General features: G+C 38.7%; 1 protein-coding gene across 2 annotated transcripts in view; it reads right to left on the bottom strand.

Moving 5' to 3' along the window:
- Positions 1 to 337: 337 nt before the first annotated feature.
- Positions 338 to 20,022, bottom strand: part of LOC132914845 (ankyrin repeat and SAM domain-containing protein 1A-like) — a 76,579-nt gene continuing 56,894 nt past the window's right edge. The window contains exons 12-18 of one of the 2 annotated variants that reach the window (XM_060974311.1): positions 11,226 to 11,540; positions 10,839 to 10,966; positions 10,215 to 10,592; positions 7,086 to 7,397; positions 5,890 to 6,048; positions 5,388 to 5,525; positions 338 to 4,947 (exon numbers count right to left, since the gene is read on the bottom strand). In XM_060974311.1, the coding sequence (XP_060830294.1) occupies positions 4,345 to 4,947; positions 5,388 to 5,525; positions 5,890 to 6,048; positions 7,086 to 7,397; positions 10,215 to 10,592; positions 10,839 to 10,966; positions 11,226 to 11,540 (2,033 nt within the window). In that variant the 3' untranslated portion in view covers positions 338 to 4,344. The remainder of the gene's footprint in view (positions 4,948 to 5,387; positions 5,526 to 5,889; positions 6,049 to 7,085; positions 7,398 to 10,214; positions 10,593 to 10,838; positions 10,967 to 11,225; positions 11,541 to 20,022) is intronic. The other variant, XM_060974323.1, reaches the window with a different exon arrangement.

Below are 20,022 nucleotides of genomic sequence, written 5' to 3'. Positions count from 1 at the left end.
GAGAAAGAAAGTCGACCTAAAAATTCCTCTCTCGACAGCTGTGTCTAATATCTCCTTTTATTTTTCCTGAAATACTATTAATAGTTTACGAGCAAATACATATCGTCTCCCCTTGTCAATTAATCATTTACTTTTTTTTCTCTCCTGTTTTTCTCTCCCGTTTTTATCGTTTCTTGGTCCGTGAATGAGTTTTCTTCGCGCGATTGGCATGAGTCTGAGTTCCTTAAAAAAAACTCATTGCCGATACCACTCGTCCTATGTATAATCGTATATAGTGTATACAGCTAACGTTTACTCGTTTAATGTTTTATTACTGTTTTTTTGTTTTTTTAATATATATATATATATATAAATACTTAAAAGTTTACGCTATGATAGATGCCTCTTTCGTAGGAGATTGCCGGTCCGTCCTCTGCGCAAGAAGGAAATAAATTATCTCGTGCGACTATCTATTGCGTCCGTGTTCACGGCGGAACGGAACGAAAGATTCCCCTTTGAACACGTGTGGATAGGTTAAATTTACAGTATAGCAAAAAACAAGATAGCTACCAAGTGTTCGATGTATGTTATGTACACCTTGTCGAACGCGCGTATGCGTCCGTCGGAATTTTTTCTCTTCGGCTGACACCAGGCCGGTCTAACTTCAGAATCCCGAAGTTACATCGACGTTGAATTTATTGGATACAAATGGGGCTCCATTGTTGGCACTTGAAAGATTGCATCGGCTACAAACTGTATTGTTCGTTGATGGACGAAATGAGTGTTGTTTCAAGTCGCGAGTCATGTGATTGTGCGATGAAGAAAATTCTTGACGAGAAATTTGAGATGTATGTAGTGATTCGTGTAAAGTTAAGAATGGGCTGGTCTTTTTTCGCGCTTTTTTGAATCAGTAAATGGTTGTTATTTCTACGATCTGATAAATGCATAACAAAGTGTTTGAAACACTTTTCATTGACAAATATGATATCGAACGTTTGAGCGTATATTACGAAGAATTCATAGGAACAGAAAGAGAATTCTGTGTAAAATGTTTTAAATGGCATCGTGTAGAAAATAATTTTCCATGTTACTTTATACGAATCACTCTACGCAATTTTTATAAAAAAAAAAAAAAAGAAAAGAAAGCAAGAAAAATTTTTACGAAAGTACAAATCTACGAAAGGACATTTTGGTACGCTTGTCGATAAAGATACTTCGTTAAAATGTTCGAAACGCGTAGTACGTACGTTTTATTCATAAACGTCAAAACTTGGTCGAGAAACACTCTATCGATCGATAATACGACTATCAACTACGTAGCATTCAAATTTTCCTGTATTAATACTGCACTCTAACGCAGTACTACGTTTTCGTCAACTATTCTGTCGTAATTTACAACGCTACAAAATTTATTGATTTCGTTATCAAATAATAGTGCCATCAATAATAGTCTAAGTACGTACATATTATTTTTTCCTTCTTTCGTTCCATTTATGTATTTTTTCACATAACCATATTATCCAAACAATTACCAATTATCCAATCTTAATATCCGACTTACCGCTCATTTTATTACAATCGAACAACACTAATAACCAAAGCCAACACGAATAACCCATCTGATCGATTTCATATCGATTTTTTTCCAATAATGCTTCTTCTCGAGATTTCTTCGAATTTATCGACACTCACATCGACGAAGCATGCTCTCTATTTCGATTTTCTACAATTCTACAATAGCTGCGCTACAGTTCGCGAATGTACGAACTTACGAAAGGTGGAGCATCCACCTAATTTTACTCCACATTGAAATTACTGTATCACGTCGTCCACGGACCTCGTTCACCTCTATCGCAATACCTTAAACGCTTAATCATGTACGTATATATGTGTGTGTATATATATATACATGCAGGATTAAGCGTTAATATATATACATATACATTATGAATAGAGCTAACTATCATTTCAAATGTGATGAATACAAAGTATGCGTATAGCCACCTGTTTATGGTGGTGTGTTATTTGGCAGTTTCTCGTATTGCACTTGTCTGTGACCGTGTATAATATATTAATATATATACATATACATTATGAATAGAGCTAACTATCATTTTAAATGTGATGAATACAAAGTGTGCGTATAGCCACCTGTTTATGGTGGTGTGTTATTTGGCAATTTCTCGTGTTGCACTTGTCTGTGACCGTGTATAATATATTCTCTTCGTATCACCCTAAAATGGATTTCACTCCACTTTGCTCCGTCTCTCTTTGCTCTCTAGCTTAATATCGCGATTAATATCGCCATATTCTCGTTCGATTAATATCGTGCGTGCTTTATATACAAACATGCAATCTTTGGTTTTCGCTACGAATCAATCTACCCGTTGTGTACACAACCAGACGTCATTTGTTTGACGTCTCGACAATTTTCTCGAGCTACCGCACGCTTTTATCTTTCCCGACTTCCCAGAGACGGTTCGTGATGGGCAATTATACGCTCACGATTTATCACTACGATTCCACAACTACATACGAGGTCAGTTAGGCCTGCTCCGTTTCAGGGACGGAGCCCACATACGTGAGATGCTACTTGCTGTTCAATCGATATTAGTACTCTACTATTGACACATCTTTGAATCAATTCGAGTCGTCTTTAGTGCTCAAAGCTGAATTGGTCAGCTACGCTCGAATGTGATCGTAATACGTTCCTTACAATCGTAGCAACTTGGAAACTTGAAAATCGACTTATATTAAATGTAGGGTTTTCGAGGGAATTCCGTGGAGTATTTAAATATACAATAGATAGATATTTGGTACCGTTTCGTGGTATAATATTCGTTTCCTAATCGCGAGGTTCGTCCAATTAGCACTCGATAGATACACGTTAATTCGCACGGAGTGAATCTTCGCCTTTTTTTCTACTTCTTTTTTGTTTTACAATAATTAATACGTGCAATTTATGTTGTTGCGTACATGCATGTGTACATTGTACATACTTTATACGTAAATGCTGAGAAACGTGAAAAATGCGAAACGAAATAAGGACTGTCAGTCTTGGGTGATGAGAACGTCGAAAAAACGGTGGCACCTCGAACGAGGGTGACGATTTCATGGAAGAAACGAATCCATCGTGACGTCAATCAGTCACAGTTCAAAGCGAAAACGATTCAGCCTCTGAGTCTCATCAGTCGATTTTTCTTTTTTTTTTTTTTTTAATTTGATTGTACGCGATCAAAATTGAGCATTCGCAAATTTGTCAACTCACCTGTACGTCCTTTCGACATGGGAATGTTTATATGTGTGTAAATGTGCCATTTTTAAATGCAATATAACGTTTCATGTGCAGGAGGAATCTTTAAAATGAAACCTTTAAAAAAATCACGTCCTTTTGTCAACATTTTTTCTCGGTTTTTCTAGTTCGTTTAAAATTATTTTAGGCGAGACGTCGATGTAACGTTAGTCACGCTCTTCCTTATCGACAAAACATCGAGTGTAAGATCTAGAAAACGTCTATTTTGTGGCGAAGAGCTTCGTTTTAATCAAATAATACTGTTGACGATATACACGTTCCGTCCAACGAGATACAATGAAACAATCTTTTCAATTCGTTGCTTTGTATCTTCTTTTCCCTTTTTCAATTTTGTCGTTGTATGGACGCGAATAAAATATGTAAAAGATGAGCACACGGTTGTCTTCTAAACGTGTTTTGTCGGTTCGTTAATGCCCTCGATGTAGAAAATCACAGCGTCGCCGTTTCATGGTCGATCAAGAATTTGGCAAAATAATTCGACAATCGTCTCTTACTTACCTGAGTTGTCATCAAACCCCTCTATCATTCTCTTTGGAATGACACAACCATTCAAATTGTCGATACTCGTCATAACGTCTGTCTAGAATGCTACTGCAAAAATTCGAGAGATAAAAAGACACCGCGAACGCCTAGTCGAGTACTATTTCGCGTGTGTCATACAATGTCTACGAAGGTTAATCGAACAATTCAAGTATAATTCGACCTCTCGGTCGAATATCAAAGTCCCAATTGGATTTTACGATATTAGTCCCAATGATCTTACGAAATTTCATATAGTATTCTGATGCAAAGATCAATCTCTACGATGATCCGTTTCACATTCGCAATTAATAACCTTTAGTTCTTCATTAAGAAGAACAATCGTTCTAATGTTCCAAAAAACTCTAAAACGCTTCTCAAATTCCTTAAAGTCCACCATACATCCTTATGCGAAAGCGACATCCCTACGCTTTTCCCATGAGCTAACGGTCAAAGATCGTCAAGCGTTTTGACCTAATCTCTCGGACGAACAGTAATGAGTATCGAAATAGTAACGGAGAACCTTATTCCCCTTATAGTTCTTCTGACAGAGCTATAGGTGCCCTGGAGCCTGGCTTCAGGTCTTTCACGCCTATTCCGATGTCATCGACCGGTGCTGGCGCCAATTTCAACTGGTTCCCGTTCACTTTGATGTCGTTCACCGAATGGGACCTACCGTGCGTGACTAGCGGCTTTGCAGTTTGGTTCGTGTTCGTGTTCGAATTCGAACTGCTCACGGAGTTCGTGCTGGGACTGGTCGCTGAGTTCGAGCTGGAACTATAGTTCACGGTGCCGCTAGAGAAAGAACTCGAGTTCGAGTTTGCGTCTTGCATCGGATTAGTCATCGTGGACTGCACTATAGGGTTAGGGATGGACGACTTAGAACGGGGTTTTGGTTTTGGGTTCATTGAATTCACGATGGGGATAGCGGCCGAAGGCTGGCTGTGCGATTCACGGCCGGTGTCCAGCGCAGAATCTGGAGACATTGGCATTTTCGATGCAGATTTTGAGAAAGTCGTCAGTTGATTGGCCGATTGAGATCGCACCGTGTGACTACCGAGTTTGTCACGCAAGGCCATTTGGTAGGCTACCTCGAACGCCTGGCCTAGGGTTAGGATCACCTCCGTTGCTTGGTCCTGAAACACGCATGCCTCGCTTCGTAGATTCTTTTTGGGCGAAGGAAAGAGATTTAGGAACGATGGAGTTGGTAGATGAAGGTGAATGATTACATTATTCACCTAGTCAACGTGATAAAAGAATGACGTAGAAGAATTTGGAATTAGATGTTCCTGTTGACTGTTAATTTTCCTAGTATCTTATAACGGTATATTATAGTACATGCTGTTTACTTTTATAAAATTTCCAACTATATACTTGAAAATTACTTAAATACATAATCGATTATTATAAATAATTTCATAATGTCAAAATATATCTGAACACTGTCTACGAAATGTTAGACTTTTGATTTTAGTCAAGATATAAAACTATGAAATCTAATGTTCCCTGAATACCAATTCTCACTATAATAAAGTTTCATATAAATATCTAGAAACAAGAAAGAAAATAGACTTACCATCGTTGGCACGCAGAAAACGTGGCAGAAATGCGTACGGCTGGCGTGGTCCTTGGTGATGTAGGCGAAATGCGTGAGATCGTCGGCATCCTGACAGGCGCAGTGAATGTTGCGAATTTCGTGCTCGCAAATCGGCTCCTATCGATTCCCATCATTCCAAATACAAATGTAGACACGGTAATCGTATTACGGTTCAACGTTAATCCCTTTCAACGCGACACAAATTCCATAAATGCACGAGATTGTCTTCCTTACTTATACCTCGCTGTATTACAGCTTCTCGATTAATCGAAATTCGGTTAACATTATTTCAAAGAAAAATCAATAGAAAGTTATCAAGTATTTAAGGAAGAGTTAGGAAGCTTAGCTTCAAAAAATAAAGTAGAAAAAATATGATTATCAATTTGTAATCAAATGATTGACATCAAAATTATCGTAAGATATTATGCATTACAAAGGATTAACGTTCGAAGTCTTTTCTTTCGTTTTAAAAATATCTTACATTGGTCACCGTGTTGAGGAACCGCACGCCACGAAAAGAAATCGCCAAAGTAATGTCAGGGGTGACTCTTGGTTCACGACACGTTTTCTTTAGCTTCTGTATCGACTTCTTTGTTGATTCGGTACCACGTAACTCCTTCACCACGGTGGAACCCAGATACTGTACGATTTTAGAACAGAAAGAAGATCGTATGTCAAATATTTAAAAGCTGCTTCCTTTAAAACGTCGCTCAACTTCAAAATCTCTGATTGCGTTCACCATTTTTCAACGTTTATTATTTACCAATATCTTTTATATTTATGAATCATAGAATTACTTAGAAGAGTGTTACTAATATCTTAAACAGCGTCAGATTGTTACGTAATATTTGCAACTTCGTATATCGAAGGAAATAGAAATCTATTACGCTGGACAACATGATTCCCCGAAGGAAGAAAGCGTTAAATGCTCGTTCATTGTGTTGAGGGTTACGCCATGCAAGATAATGCTCTGAATGAAATGTTAGTTACACCCACGCCGTAATTATGGTAATAGCCTTCACCTTGAGGCGTTGTCAAGAGTATCTGACTGACATCACACGACGTACTCGTTATTCAAGAACCGTGCAGTGCGTTTGAACGAGAGGATAGAATTATGGAGTCCAATTACTATACCAACATGACGTGTTCTCGTTTTCATAGCTATTATGATTTCTTTTTTATCCAATATCGTGGAAAGCACAATTGTATAAACAGATTTTTGCCACAAGCGATTATAGAATTTCTGAATGAAAGTGAATTTGAATCGTGACAGTCACTTTTATGATTAAAGTCCATATAAAAACTAATGTAAAATTATTCTCCACCCCAAAATTTTAACAAGATCAAAAAGCAATTAATCAAATACAAACAATCAACCAAGAATCCCAATATTTTCAATACACTAATACAAAGAAACTCGTTCGAAACCTTAATAAAAAGAAAAAAAACAGATCCTTAAGATACATTTACGTAATAAATAGCCCAAAGAATAAACAATCGATAGAAACTATGAATAGATCCACTATGTGGATCCACATTAAGAACATTTGGCTCTCTGTAAAGGATAGTTCTATTCAAGATAGACGTAGCAAGGGTATGTAAAATACTTAGTAAGATGCCAAAGAAAAAGAGAAAAAGCAGAAGAAGGGAATGGAACACGGAAGCAATTAGACTTACGTTGGCGACGTACGTGACGCAGCCGGTGACTAGAGCTTTTGGCTGGTGCCTCCACTGCGTCTTCAGGGTGGACGGAACGCCGAGCAGCAGCTCCGACGGTGCCCTGATCTCGAGTTGTTCCGGTGCCGAGATCGCCCCATTATGCGAACTGGGTCGCTGGGGTGGCTGCGGGGCCGGCCTGTTTTTGCGGTGCCTTAATGTGCTCGTGCCGGTCGAATTCGTTCCGGTTATCGACGTACCGCCATTACCCTCCGTCGTTGTTTCCGGCAGCTTCTCCCGTATCTCCTCTTTCAGCTGCTGTATGTTCGTCTTCTGCGGGAAACGAGATACCGTCGAGTTTTTGAGCAACGAAAGTCTCTTCGTCGTGATCTTATATAAGACCGCTGGTCGTTCTTTTTTTTCTTTTTGTTTTTTAATATTTCGGTGGTGTAATACGCAAGACTGTGTTAGGAATTTTTTATAGGAATATTTAATAAAGAATAAGATGGCTAAAATACTGAGAATGTGCATCTACGAGAAATTTAAAAGTACAAACACGTACAGGGAAAAGTATTGAATGTTTCTCAAGATATTGGTGATTGAAGTTTTTATTAGCATTGAGGTGGAAATATCTTAAGGACAAGTAATCTTCAATGAATCTCAATGTTATTATTATACTGTAAAAATTGAAAAACTTTAAGCAGATTCAAAGCTAATGATTCGAAAACCTAAACAATATAAATGAAGTATGTATGCATGTTTCACCGGGATTGTAGTAAAAAACGAATTTAGATCTGATGGAAGAGACCGGCGTTTTATCAGTAACGTCAATATTAACCCCATAGAACACGAGTACATTCCATTAATTTTCACCGAACGTAAAACCTTCCAATAGATTTATTTGAACGAACGAACGACGACCGAGGCAAATACCTTTTTACATTCCGACGTCGCGTTCCCGGCCGCGTTACAAGCAAATTTCCGATACGTCAGCGGGCCAAAAATAAAAATGGACATGCCGGTGCGAAAAAAATTTTCGCGCAGCGTTACAAAAGCCGCGCACGAAAGCCGGGCTCGCGTTACAGAACGTGCAATTACACCTGTGAAAGCGTCGCGTTTCGAACTCGCCACTCGTCCCATCCCCGGAAAAAAAAATGGGGAGAGAGAAAAAAAGGAAACTTTTTGCAATCTCCGTGAATGAATCGTTTCGCGCCGTTCCGGGAATTACGATCAAACCAGATTCAAACCACACAAGCGTATCGCTCGCTGTTCGGATTACATCTCGCGTATCGTTTGTTACATCTACCTCCCTTGTATAATTTGCCTTCGCAACTCCAAAAAAAGAAACGTAGAAAAAGACCTACAGAAAAGTAGAAACTACAAAAAAATAGTACTAACAAACGCGTGCATAGAAAAATGAAAAATACAGACTTCCTGTTGCCTATAATATAAGCAGAAAAACAATTCGGGAACAATCTTAAAATTTGCACAATGTTTGCATCTTTAAGTTTTCTACTAATGCATTGACACCCTTAGTCTAGTAGCAATTAATAGTAATAAATATTCATGTGTTGTTGGAAGAATAAATGAATAACATAACAAAAATATTTGGAAATATACTAAACTCAAAATCCAGCATGAAAATTCACCTCCCACGATGCATCTATTGGAACTTGAATGGTGGGTGAAAATGATTCTCGAGCATCCAGCGTTCGAGGGTTAATCCGCAGACGGAACAGATGGATGGCTCGCGTACGAGAGATGGAACTCTCTACACGGGCCGGCAATCGTGAAATTCGATTACGAGAAAAGAATGGACGTAAGAAGCAGAGAAACGGAGGAACAAAGAGAGCAATTTGGACGTGTGCGCGTCGACCGACGGCCATTAATCGAATTTAATTAGCTAATTAAGGGAGCACCGGCGAAAAGACCAGGCGTAGAGACGCGAGGCGGTAGAGTAGCTCGTTAACGGATGCACGTATCGCGCTCGAGGCGCCCGAACAAAAACTATTAGCGTCCGCTCGAGCGATCAGCCTGAAAGCTTGTTCGAGTGTCGTCTCGTGAGGTGAGTCAGTAGCGAACAGGTAGCTAGCTAGAACCGTGATGATACGCCTGTTACAATAACGCCTCTCCAATTAGCCACGATATTTACATTATGACGCGATCGGCTGAAAGCCGATGCAAGCGATCGAGCTTGCTTCGGTGTGTGTCGCTACCACCCTCTTTTTGCCCAAGTGCTCTGCGGCCCTCGTCAGACACCCCGTGTCAACGGAATTCTTAACAGGATCCCTTCACACGCGACACTCACTCAGCTTCTCGCTCTTTCTTTTTCATTTTGTCTCTTTAGCACGTTCTCTCTCTGTCTGATTCCAATACGCTCTTAAAATGATCTTCGCGATGTGACGCGCTCCCTATCACGCGACAGGTGACACAATCGGCGGAACAAGAGCGTCACGTAGGTCGATCGCTGCGATGAACCTCGTTAACCCTTTCCAGTTTTCGCGCTTCAATCGGTCCAGTCGTTTTACTCGCTTTGCTGGGATTGATCGTTGCCTTTAGAGTTGTGAGATTCGTGTATGCTGTTTTGAGTATATATCTTAGGAAATTTGTACATTTTTTGAAAGATGAAAATTTTGTAAAATTTTGTGAAGATGAGGAGTAGGTCGACGTAACAGTGGCGTGGTGTAAGTGTTTGTGATGTAATCGTGTAATACTGATTGATATCGTGCGATAGTTTCTTAAAATATTTGCTATTCTTTGCCGAACATCTAATGTTCATTTATCTGTATCAAGCATTACGTTTGTTTATTCGAATTAATTGCAAAATAAATTTATAACCGATTATAAGCGACGAAAGCCAATTTCAAGAAAAAACAATAATCCACAACTCAAGGTGAACCTATAGAAATTCCTTAATTCGCAACACACCCTAAAATTCCATAGAGAATCTCCAACACCTAACACAGCTACTGCATACAAAACTAAAAATATCAAAGTCTAAATTCAACTCAACGTCTACGGTTCAAATATTTCTGCGATTTTTACAGACGCCCCTCCTCTCCTCTCCATTATCGATTCCATACGAATCGTCAACCGGCAACATACTACACAGCCGATTCGTATTCAGACAGAACATGCGGTTTTACTCACCAAGGTGTTCAGATCCTTATTGAGATCCTCCAAGTTGGGCCCGGTACAGTTGCGATTCTGCGCACGCGCGCTCGATCCGCTGACCGACGCGAGGATCCTCTTACGATGAGCTGGCTTCTGGATCTCTAAGACGGTCGCCAATTCGACCTCCCACACGCATCTCACACGTTCCATGTCCGTGTACAAGTTCTTCTTGAAAGTTTCCGCGTAATTTTCCAGATGAATACTCTTCAACCATTCGTCCACGGATTGAACGTTCCCGCCGGATCGTTTGTCTACGCGTTTTTTCAGCAAATCGACCGCGTCCATTATCACGGCACGCTCTTGATCGCTAGTGATCTCCATGTCCTTCAGATCGGTCTCGTCCAAAACTCCATTCTGTTAGAAAAAGCAGAGTTTTCAAGGTTTTTAGGGCAAGTATCAATCATGTAATAAATTTGATAAATCTTCAATCAGATATTCTAATACAATTTCTTCGTTGGAATTTAAAGTTTGGCTAAAAGAGCTTACTTTTTATTCTATTTATATTTGTAAAATTGGTATTGTACCAAGTTTATCAATAACAAAATTGGTATTGGATTACATCTTTAAAAAGCAAAGAAGATATAATATACAAGCACGTACTATGAAATCCAGATCATCAAAACCATAGTTGATGAAGAGGTTCTCGTAATCAGCCAGGCCCAACGTTGATAACCACTGACCAACGGAAGTAGAGACAATAGGGCTGCTGCTGGTGTCTGAACTCAGACCTGCGTACAAATCAGACGAAATTACCAATTAATAGCAAATATTTGTCGAGAAATGATCGTGTTGGCTTTTTGAAGATATTTAAGAAATTTTCTATTAAAAATTAGATTTTATTCCCCCTTCTTTTTTTTCTTTTTTTTTTATTACAGATTTTCTCACTTATGCCAGTTATTCTTTCGAACTTACTTATTTATTGGATTATAACCAACAGCGATACACTTTGATATTTCGATATTTCAATTTATGAATCTTGACGCATACCTAGTCTCGTCTGGAATTCCTTCTCCAATTCTGTGACGAATACAGATTCTCTGACGAGGCCCGTGCCAAACGAAGCCATGATCTCTGAAATTTTGGCCCATTCCTCCTGCTCGTCGAACGGGCTCATTATGCTAAGGGTTTTCTCGTCCCTCTCGCGATCACGATCCGACCGGAACGAGACCTCTCCGTCTTCGAGACGTTCTCCGCCACCACCATCACCTCCGGTTCCCATTCCGCATGCGGATGGCCCGTAAACGTTCCGCAAGCGACGCAGCGTGCGCGGCCGTTCAGCCGTCACGGATCCTTTCAACAAACCTGTTGAAATTACGATATGGCTCGGTTATTTCGTGTGAATTACGACAATGTCTATAATAATAAGAAATATTTAGCGATCAAGGAGTCTTTAGATGTTATCGTATTGTTAGAAAAATATAGATTATTTGAAGTTCAATTAAAGAAGATTTTGATGATATTTGTTTGATGACTTATGAATAAACTGTAGATGTGATCAGTGATTATGAATTTTTATGAGATTAGATTTTATTCTTACAATAATTATATGTAGAAAGTGATTCCATCTCTTTGAATATCGTCATGAAAATATAAATTTCCTAACTCGGTGATTAAATTTATGAAAACTAGGTTTCAGTAACCATATAGTCAAACGTATAAATCTATCCTCCCTCTATCAATGTTGTATTCTTGAAACTTAGCTGACCAGCAATTTCGAACAGTTTTCAACGCAAACACGTCGAGCCTGTCTGGAATCAGCCAACGGATATCCATAATGGATAGCAGCCGCGTACGAACGAATTCACGGATACGTTGAATATTCATTACAGATTCGTCATTGTTCGATGCCTTCACGAGATTAGTTCGCGGAAGATAATCAAAACCGACTCTCGGCACAGATGTAGTTAAACAATTACTGTAAATTGCGCCCTCGTGGGTCGATGATATATACAGAATTGAAAAATTCGTTCTTCTTGAAAATTATGAGATTCAAGAACGAATGTTCAATCAGATATTTAAATGTATAATTTTTAAAATTAGAAGGAAAAGGAAACGAAATTTCTTAAGTTCCTCTAGTGTTAAGGGAACTCTTTAGAGTTTAGCAAAACGAAACTTTCATTGTTATTTTGAAACCTTTTATTTGTACACAGTATTAAACTGTTTTACGATCGTAGAAGAATTGACTAATATAATAAGAAAAAACATAGTTTCATAAAATTGCGTTTCACAGACTGGTATCCGCGGTTAATATTCTGGGATTAGTTTACATTTGCGGTTTCCTGCACTTTAAATTCAGATTTAACCACAGAACGTTTATTCAAGTTATACGAAAGAATTCAGACAAATACAGGAGGGGAATGTTTTAAATTTTATCGCAGTTCCAATTAAATCAGATACTTCCTAGAAAATCATATCTTCTAGAAAATTTATCATAGAAAAACCCTTAGTCCAATTTTTCGTTGCACTCCAATTTCTCTTAAGAAGTTTATTGTTTTTCAAAACGTTCCGTAGGATCGTAAAAAAATATTTTGGTTGGTTAGTCTATCCTCACATAGAGAGAATCCAGAAAAAAAGGAGAGAAAACGATAAAAACGCGTTAGATATTCGAAACGCGTCCGTTCGTGCGTTCAACGTCGCGACGTACGGTTGCTCGCAAATAAATTCAGGTTTCGAGTAAATAAAGAACGCGGATAAAACGTTTGGGGGTCAAAGTACCATAAAAAAATCATTTGCGCGTGCACTTGTTGCGAGCGTTACATTCACCGTGATTGAAGAGAACAGACAAACAGTGGACATCGCGGTTCGACCGTGCACAACACACCGCCAACGGAACAAACAAATTCAGATCGGCGAAGATTATTGCAAAATCGATGTTTCCTGTCACGAACAGTGGCTGAAAAAACGATTCTCCGCATTAAATTTTTCGAAATTTGAGAAAATTCGCCTAGAGTAAAATAAATCGAAAAATATCATTATACACGAACTGCCAAATTCACTGAAAGTTATTAATTCTTCACAAAATTTATTCAATAACAACTAAATATAGAATCTTGTAGAAGCTACTTTTATTAAATCATTAACAAAAAGACTTTGATGAAAGATGAAAGACTTTTCAGGAGAAAGAGTTCCAGCTATCTTTGCAAAGTTTATAAGATGGCCCTGAAGAAAGAAACAAGATGTACACTACCAACCACAAGTATCAGAACACCAACTGATGTTCAGTACAAATTCCACGATTATCGCAGCTTTTACACCAATAAAATATCAAGTAAAGTAAGATCTGGTAGATTTTCCAATAAATATAGATAACGAGTAAATTCCCAACGCTTATACCAGGCAGTATATATTCGATAAAACGTTAAAATTCCTTCAAATTCTTTCTAAATTTCCCGAATCAAATTATCCCAATCAAAACTGTGCAATAATAACCTAACCCTTTCACAATAATCAACCAATGAAACAACTGTTAAATATTGCATAGTCGGAGAACAAAATCTCAACCCAATTAAATCTCTGAATAACACCACCCTATATATTCGTATCATCAAGCTTGCCACGTAAATCTATAATTACGAAGCGCGTTCAGTTAACGTAGACTTCTTACGACGTCTTATAACGCCTTACGACGCCTCTCTAGAACTTAAATGGTCGCACAATTCCGCTTCGACAGGTGCAAATAATTCCCCCATCCACGTTCTCGCGGTTGTGTTCGCTCTTTTCATGGTGTCGGCGCGGCGGTGTCAGCTCGCGTCTCGAGGGTGAACTCTCACGGGAGCCGCGTCACGCCGACACTAAGGACAATCCACGGTGGTTTTCAGCGGACGCTGTTATAATCGACGTCTCGGGAGCGTCGCGGGACTAACCATGGAAATTCTTTCATTCGAATTTCACAAATGAGAATTCGCGCCACCTACGCACGTACGAATGGGCCCGGGAGAGGCTCGTGCGAGGCCGCATAGACGGTCGAAGAAAAGGGAACGAAAGGAAGAGAACGCGGGGACGAGGAAGAGGGAGGAGAGAGAAAGAAACGAAAAAAGTACCACTTTAAGCAGCGGCTATGAACGCCTTTCAAAGACACTGTGTGTATCCTCTCCGGTACGAGTACATTCGAGAGACCCTGTACGTGCAAGTGTACGTCCAGGCGTCGTGAAAAGCTCATAAAAATATTAAACAGACGGAGACGGAGAGTGATAAAAAGGGAAAAAGAAAGGAACAGGAAGAGGTAGCAGCGGTAGACCAGAGAGAGGGTTGCAGCAAAAGAAAGAGAGAGAAGTCGCGAGCGCACGTTACAAGCAGCAAACGTACGTAATTTTAATTAAAGCTCCATGATGAAGGGCGTCGCCTGCTCGCGCGCACTCCAGCCACCAGCGTTATATTATGTAGGCAGTTATTCAAGTCATATACACAAATTACATAAATCCTCATCGTCGTCCCTTTCTCCCATTTCTCCGCCTTCTATCTGCCTTTCCCTTTCCTTCCATCAACCTCAACCACCCCCTTTTCGTACACCTTCTCCTACTAAATTTTTCTCTTCCTTTCCTTCCTTTTTTCCTTTCCCCCTGGTTCCCATTATCTCCTTCTCTGTCTCACCGACGCCACTCTCCCGAGGGATTTTTTCTCTCGTTGCCATTCTTCCCGCCATCGCACGAGCGACCGCTGGCTTTCACGGCGTAATAGTTTCCCTAGCAAGGGAATCCGTTTAATCGCAGTAATTGGGAAGAGCTGCGACATTATGCGCTTTTTCTTTCGCCTTTATTTCGTCGCCAGTTTGCGACACTCCCACCGCCGTGAGAAACTACCGCGTCGAATGTGTTCTCTTTATTCCTTTCTCTTCTCCTCCGGCATCCTCTCTCGCGTCTCCTTTTTGCCTCCTCTTGTTACCCACTTGCTTGTTTCTTTTTTTCCCCTCTTTCTCTCTTCTTCTTCCTTTCTTCCTCTTCTTTTTTTATTTTTGTCCTTTCCTTTTTTTTTTTTTGTTACCGCTTTTTCGAAAGGGAATTTTTATTTCGCTCTTTCGGAACGAACCGGGATGCTCTCTAACAGAGAATTCATTTCTTGCGATGATATTGTGTGCGTGTAGGCTGCATGTCCGTGTGTATGGCGCGATTGGATTCGTTCTGTATCGAATGTTCTATGGCCTGGTTTTTTTTCCGTCGTTCAATCGGTTTCACAGTGTGTTTGTCGATTCGAGGAATTGTCAGTGAGTAAAGCGAACACTTTTTCAAATTAAGAGTGATATTCTGGTATTCTGTAATGCGGTTTGAAAGGGGTAAAAGATTCGAGGATTAATCGTAAAACCGAGCTACTATCTTTTGAAGTTTGTCAATACCGTGTTATCTGTGTAAATGAACGTGAAATCGTAGGTACATGTGCTCCAACAAAAATATTCCGAATCTCTATCGACATTCGTATAAAGAGAGTGCTTTTTTCGGAATTGATACGTCAACGGTTGTTTTTGTGTGGTGCGTCGTACAACGAAGTTATTTGAGTCACAAACATTGGGGATTGCCAACTTTTTAAATTCATAAATCTTTCTCTTAGTATTCTGTAAATGAGGCATTTGAATTTCTGGTTATAATATTCTTGCCGTACAATGATTCAAGGGATATTTTGAGTCATTTACATAAAACAATATCCTTTTAATAATTTAAAATAATTTAAATAAAATATCCCGTAAAATGTAAATATCCTGAGAAACTTTATCCTAACTTCGTATTTCTTTCTGTGGTCAGAAAATACTTCTAAAGTAGAAATCGGCGAATAATTCCATTGTAAAAACGAAGAGTATACGTTCTTTCAAGCTCGTTGCTTCGATCTACGTACATCTGCGAGGAGGACCACGTACAACCGTAGGAACGCGAAGATTTAAAGAAAAAAGAGTGCTTAAAATGTTCAGAACGACTGTTACTCGCGGTAGCCTAACTCGCAACCAAGGCGTAACTTCCGCTCGTCTTAACTCCCTATTTCTAGATTCCCGACCGCGGCCCATTAAATCTGGAAAATTCGCGACGATGCCACGCTCCTCGATGCTCGTAAACATTAAAGTAATTCTTGCGTAAATAACTGCATGCGCCTGGAAAACGCCGGATTTCGCTGTATATTAAAAACGGACGACCATTAAGTCGCTCGTAAACGGCGCTCTTTTCGAATCTGTTCTCAAACTGTTACCGAGATTTCCATGGGCAAGATCTGACAAAATCATACAAATTCCAGGATAGTTGATAACGATTTCAGGAATGACGATCAAATGTCGTAAAATGATTGATGAGGAATTAATTACGATTTAAATATCGCCTCGCTCATTTGGAAAAGTAATTAAGCAACGACTAAGATTACTCGGCAGGTATCATATTATGATACGATGAAGAAACCGAACGTGAGAAACGATCAAACGTTTGTAATGCAATTACCATAAAAAATTAATTGTAAAATCTTCTTTTTCATTTCACAGATCTACAGATCTGAAAAAAAACGAGGAAACACTTTAATTATCAGAGCTTCTCGAACAGCGTCAGTCATACCTTATTATCTTTTCCACGTAATAATCACAAGCGAATTACCATCTCCACAATAGGGATCATTGCGTCACCCATATAATTATTGCATTCACTACGAACGACAATCAAACGACGACCACATAATTCGTCCAAGAATGCATCGCACCTACCATCAATTGAACCTAATTGACGAACCGAACACGACTTTCGACACGCGATGAATTCACGCAGCGTATCGCGATCATAGAAACCGTCTTTTCCCGCGTTTCTTATCGTAAACCCATTGTTGAAACACTACGGTGGCCCCATGAAAGAGCATTCGTCGCTTAACAAGATAAATAAGCTGCTGGTACAAGCTGTAGATTGAACAACGATTGAACGACAAATGCCCGCGTAATTTGTAGACCAGAGGCTACTTACGTCTGGCGATCTATTCATTCGTTGAAAAGGGACTTAAGTAACGTTGTATACATATATCGTGCGTCGTGGGCGTATGTGACTGGAATTCGTTGCAGCCTTTGTGATATTTCGTTGAATCGTGACACAAGTCGGAGATATGGACGTTCTAGTGAATAGAGTGGTTATTTTTAGGTGGTCGATTGTTACACGTAAAGTGAAAATGGGTCAATATTTTTGGTATCTGGGTGCGGTTTTGTGGCGGAGAAAGGAGACCGAGAAAGATAAATGGCTCGTTTTAAAATATGGATATGTTACACTGAATGTATTAATTTGGTAAAGATATATGCTTACCGGTCAATGTATACAGATGCTAATTTGGTAAGTAAATGTATTCACGAGCAATGAAATTAAAAATTTTACTGACAGCAGCATACTGTGTTGTCAATAGATGAATACCTACGTTTACTGGATAGAGTAGACAGTTTTACGGTTTTATGATACTTCGTAGTTTTGTGATATAGTAATTTAACTAGTCGGCATATACTACATTTACTAAATTTTACGCTTTCACTGTGACACGTATACGTATTTTATGGACTTTTGATAGCAAGGTGACAGATCTATGGTTCTGTATGTAATTCAGTTTGATATTCCAACGACTACCAGGTTAACTACTGCATCTCTATAAACTTTGAAATCATTAGTCATTTTCACGTAATATACACTATATTAACACATTATTGACTGGTCAGAGCTGTTAAATAATTATTAAAATATTATATCGTGTAAGTTATTCACTATGTTAGATAGTATTTATTGACTTGTGTAGAAATAAAGTGAGCGAAATTTATCCAGTTATGAAAGTAGCTGCTTACGCGTGATAGTGTTTGCGTAAGAGACAACCAATTATATAACAATATGTTAAGATACTTCATCGGCCACGACAATGCGGCTTAGTTTAGGAAACAAAGCTTTCAGGTCAGCGATTTCTAAATAACTGCACAAACTGCGACGTATTTGGACACGCTAATGACCCTAGCTGACTCATAATACCGCTAATTAAACTTGATTGTGGCGCTCAATGGGTCAGGAAACAGAGTCCCGTTTAAAATGCTTCCAACCAGACCGCTGAAAGGAATCCTCGATAACGTATTAAATCGCTAGCAATTAACGTCAGGCATCTCCATCGAATAAATCAAATTCATCGACCGACAAAAGAAAATAAATATTCATTACAAAAACTTGATAATTTCTAAAGATCACAGTTTTGAATTCGTGTTAAAGAGATCCTGTACACTCAAAACACGTGTAACGTGTTCTAAAGAATTAAAAATTCATGTACTTAATTACATGGATAATTATACGTCTCAATATCCTTGTACATCGATATTCGAGGTTTCTAGTTCACGTGTATTGAAACACACCAGAACGTCTATATTAACATATCTATATCCGATCACTTAAACGTACATACGTATTTACGCGAGTGAATTGCAAAATAGAATATGGATTAACATTGACAAGTTTCAATATATACAGTTTCTTCTAATATATATACATATTATAATATACAATATATAATTTAATGAGTTAATATTTTAGTCAATACTGTAGTACATAATTGGAGCACTGTTTATTGAAGATTTTTGATACATCGTTGAAAAACTTCAGAGCAAAGGAATTAATAATTTGTATAAAACTGTTCGTTTAATGAAGTCTCAATGTACCTACAATAATAAATATTTAGTTTGCAAAGCAACATGAGCTTAAATGCACGTGAGACGGAGATTTCTGCTCTTCTTATCGCATCTAGTAATCTAACGTTTCAATCCCTGTTGCAACGGAATTTACAGTTTATCTCAGTTTATCTCTGTGAAACAGTCGTTTATCGCGGTAGGAACTAAAAGCGTTTATCGAGCAAGGTATATTAACATGCCGGGAATTCACATTCACGGTCATTTACATTTGCGCGGCAATGCGAGCAGCGTGCGCCTCAACCTTTCGTCGAATTGGTCGCTCGAGCGCATAATTAAATACTGCCAGCATTGAAAAGTATAATCGTACGAAATCGCTTCGGAGAAGACCGTCGCATCGTCCGGAGGAAATAGCTGGCTCTAACCAGCGAATACGCGAGCAGAATCGTAACCGTTCGAACGATCGACACGGCGATGTATTTAACTGAAACCTTGAACAGTTCTACTCGCTTATCGCACAGTGTACTCGTCATATTTGCGTTGATACGAAACGAATTCACCACGGTAACCGCTGATTAGTCTAGCAAACTATATTTATAGAACTATACTTTAGATGACATTGGCATTGTTTATTTACTTAAATCATTCATCGAAATCTGTCTTTCGTTGTACGATATTAAATTCTACTAAGCAACTTTTGCATAAAATTTGTTTCTATATTGCAAGATTTTATATATACGCTTTATACGAATTATCGTGAAGTTTTTGTCAAAATTTCGTGATTTTTCTCTCAATCTTTTCCAATACGTGATTTTAATAATATGTGATTATTAATGATAGATGTTCGATTTTTAAGAATTTCAATATTGCTTGGTATAAGTGCAGATATTTTTTGATTACCTCTAGTTTCTTTCGACCATGTAAATTATATAGTAATTTGTATTAAAATATTATAATATATGAATAATATTCAAGTGGAAGTTTCCTTATCCTTCGCAATACTTTCTAACCAAGAAGAATATCTGTTCTTCGAACAGTTTAAAATTCTCTGCGAACACATCTAGAAACATATATATTAATTTTCTACATAGTAATAAATATAACCCCGTACCTCGATCACGAATCGAAATCTTACTTTCCTCCATTCCTCCTGTATTCGCCAAAAAGGCGTGCAATTTAAATCCAGTAAGTCCA

Source organism: Bombus pascuorum, chromosome 1, assembly GCF_905332965.1.
Source record: "Bombus pascuorum chromosome 1, iyBomPasc1.1, whole genome shotgun sequence".
NCBI classification, from domain to species: Eukaryota; Metazoa; Arthropoda; class Insecta; order Hymenoptera; family Apidae; genus Bombus; species Bombus pascuorum.
This window is presented reverse-complemented; position numbering and strand designations above follow the sequence as displayed.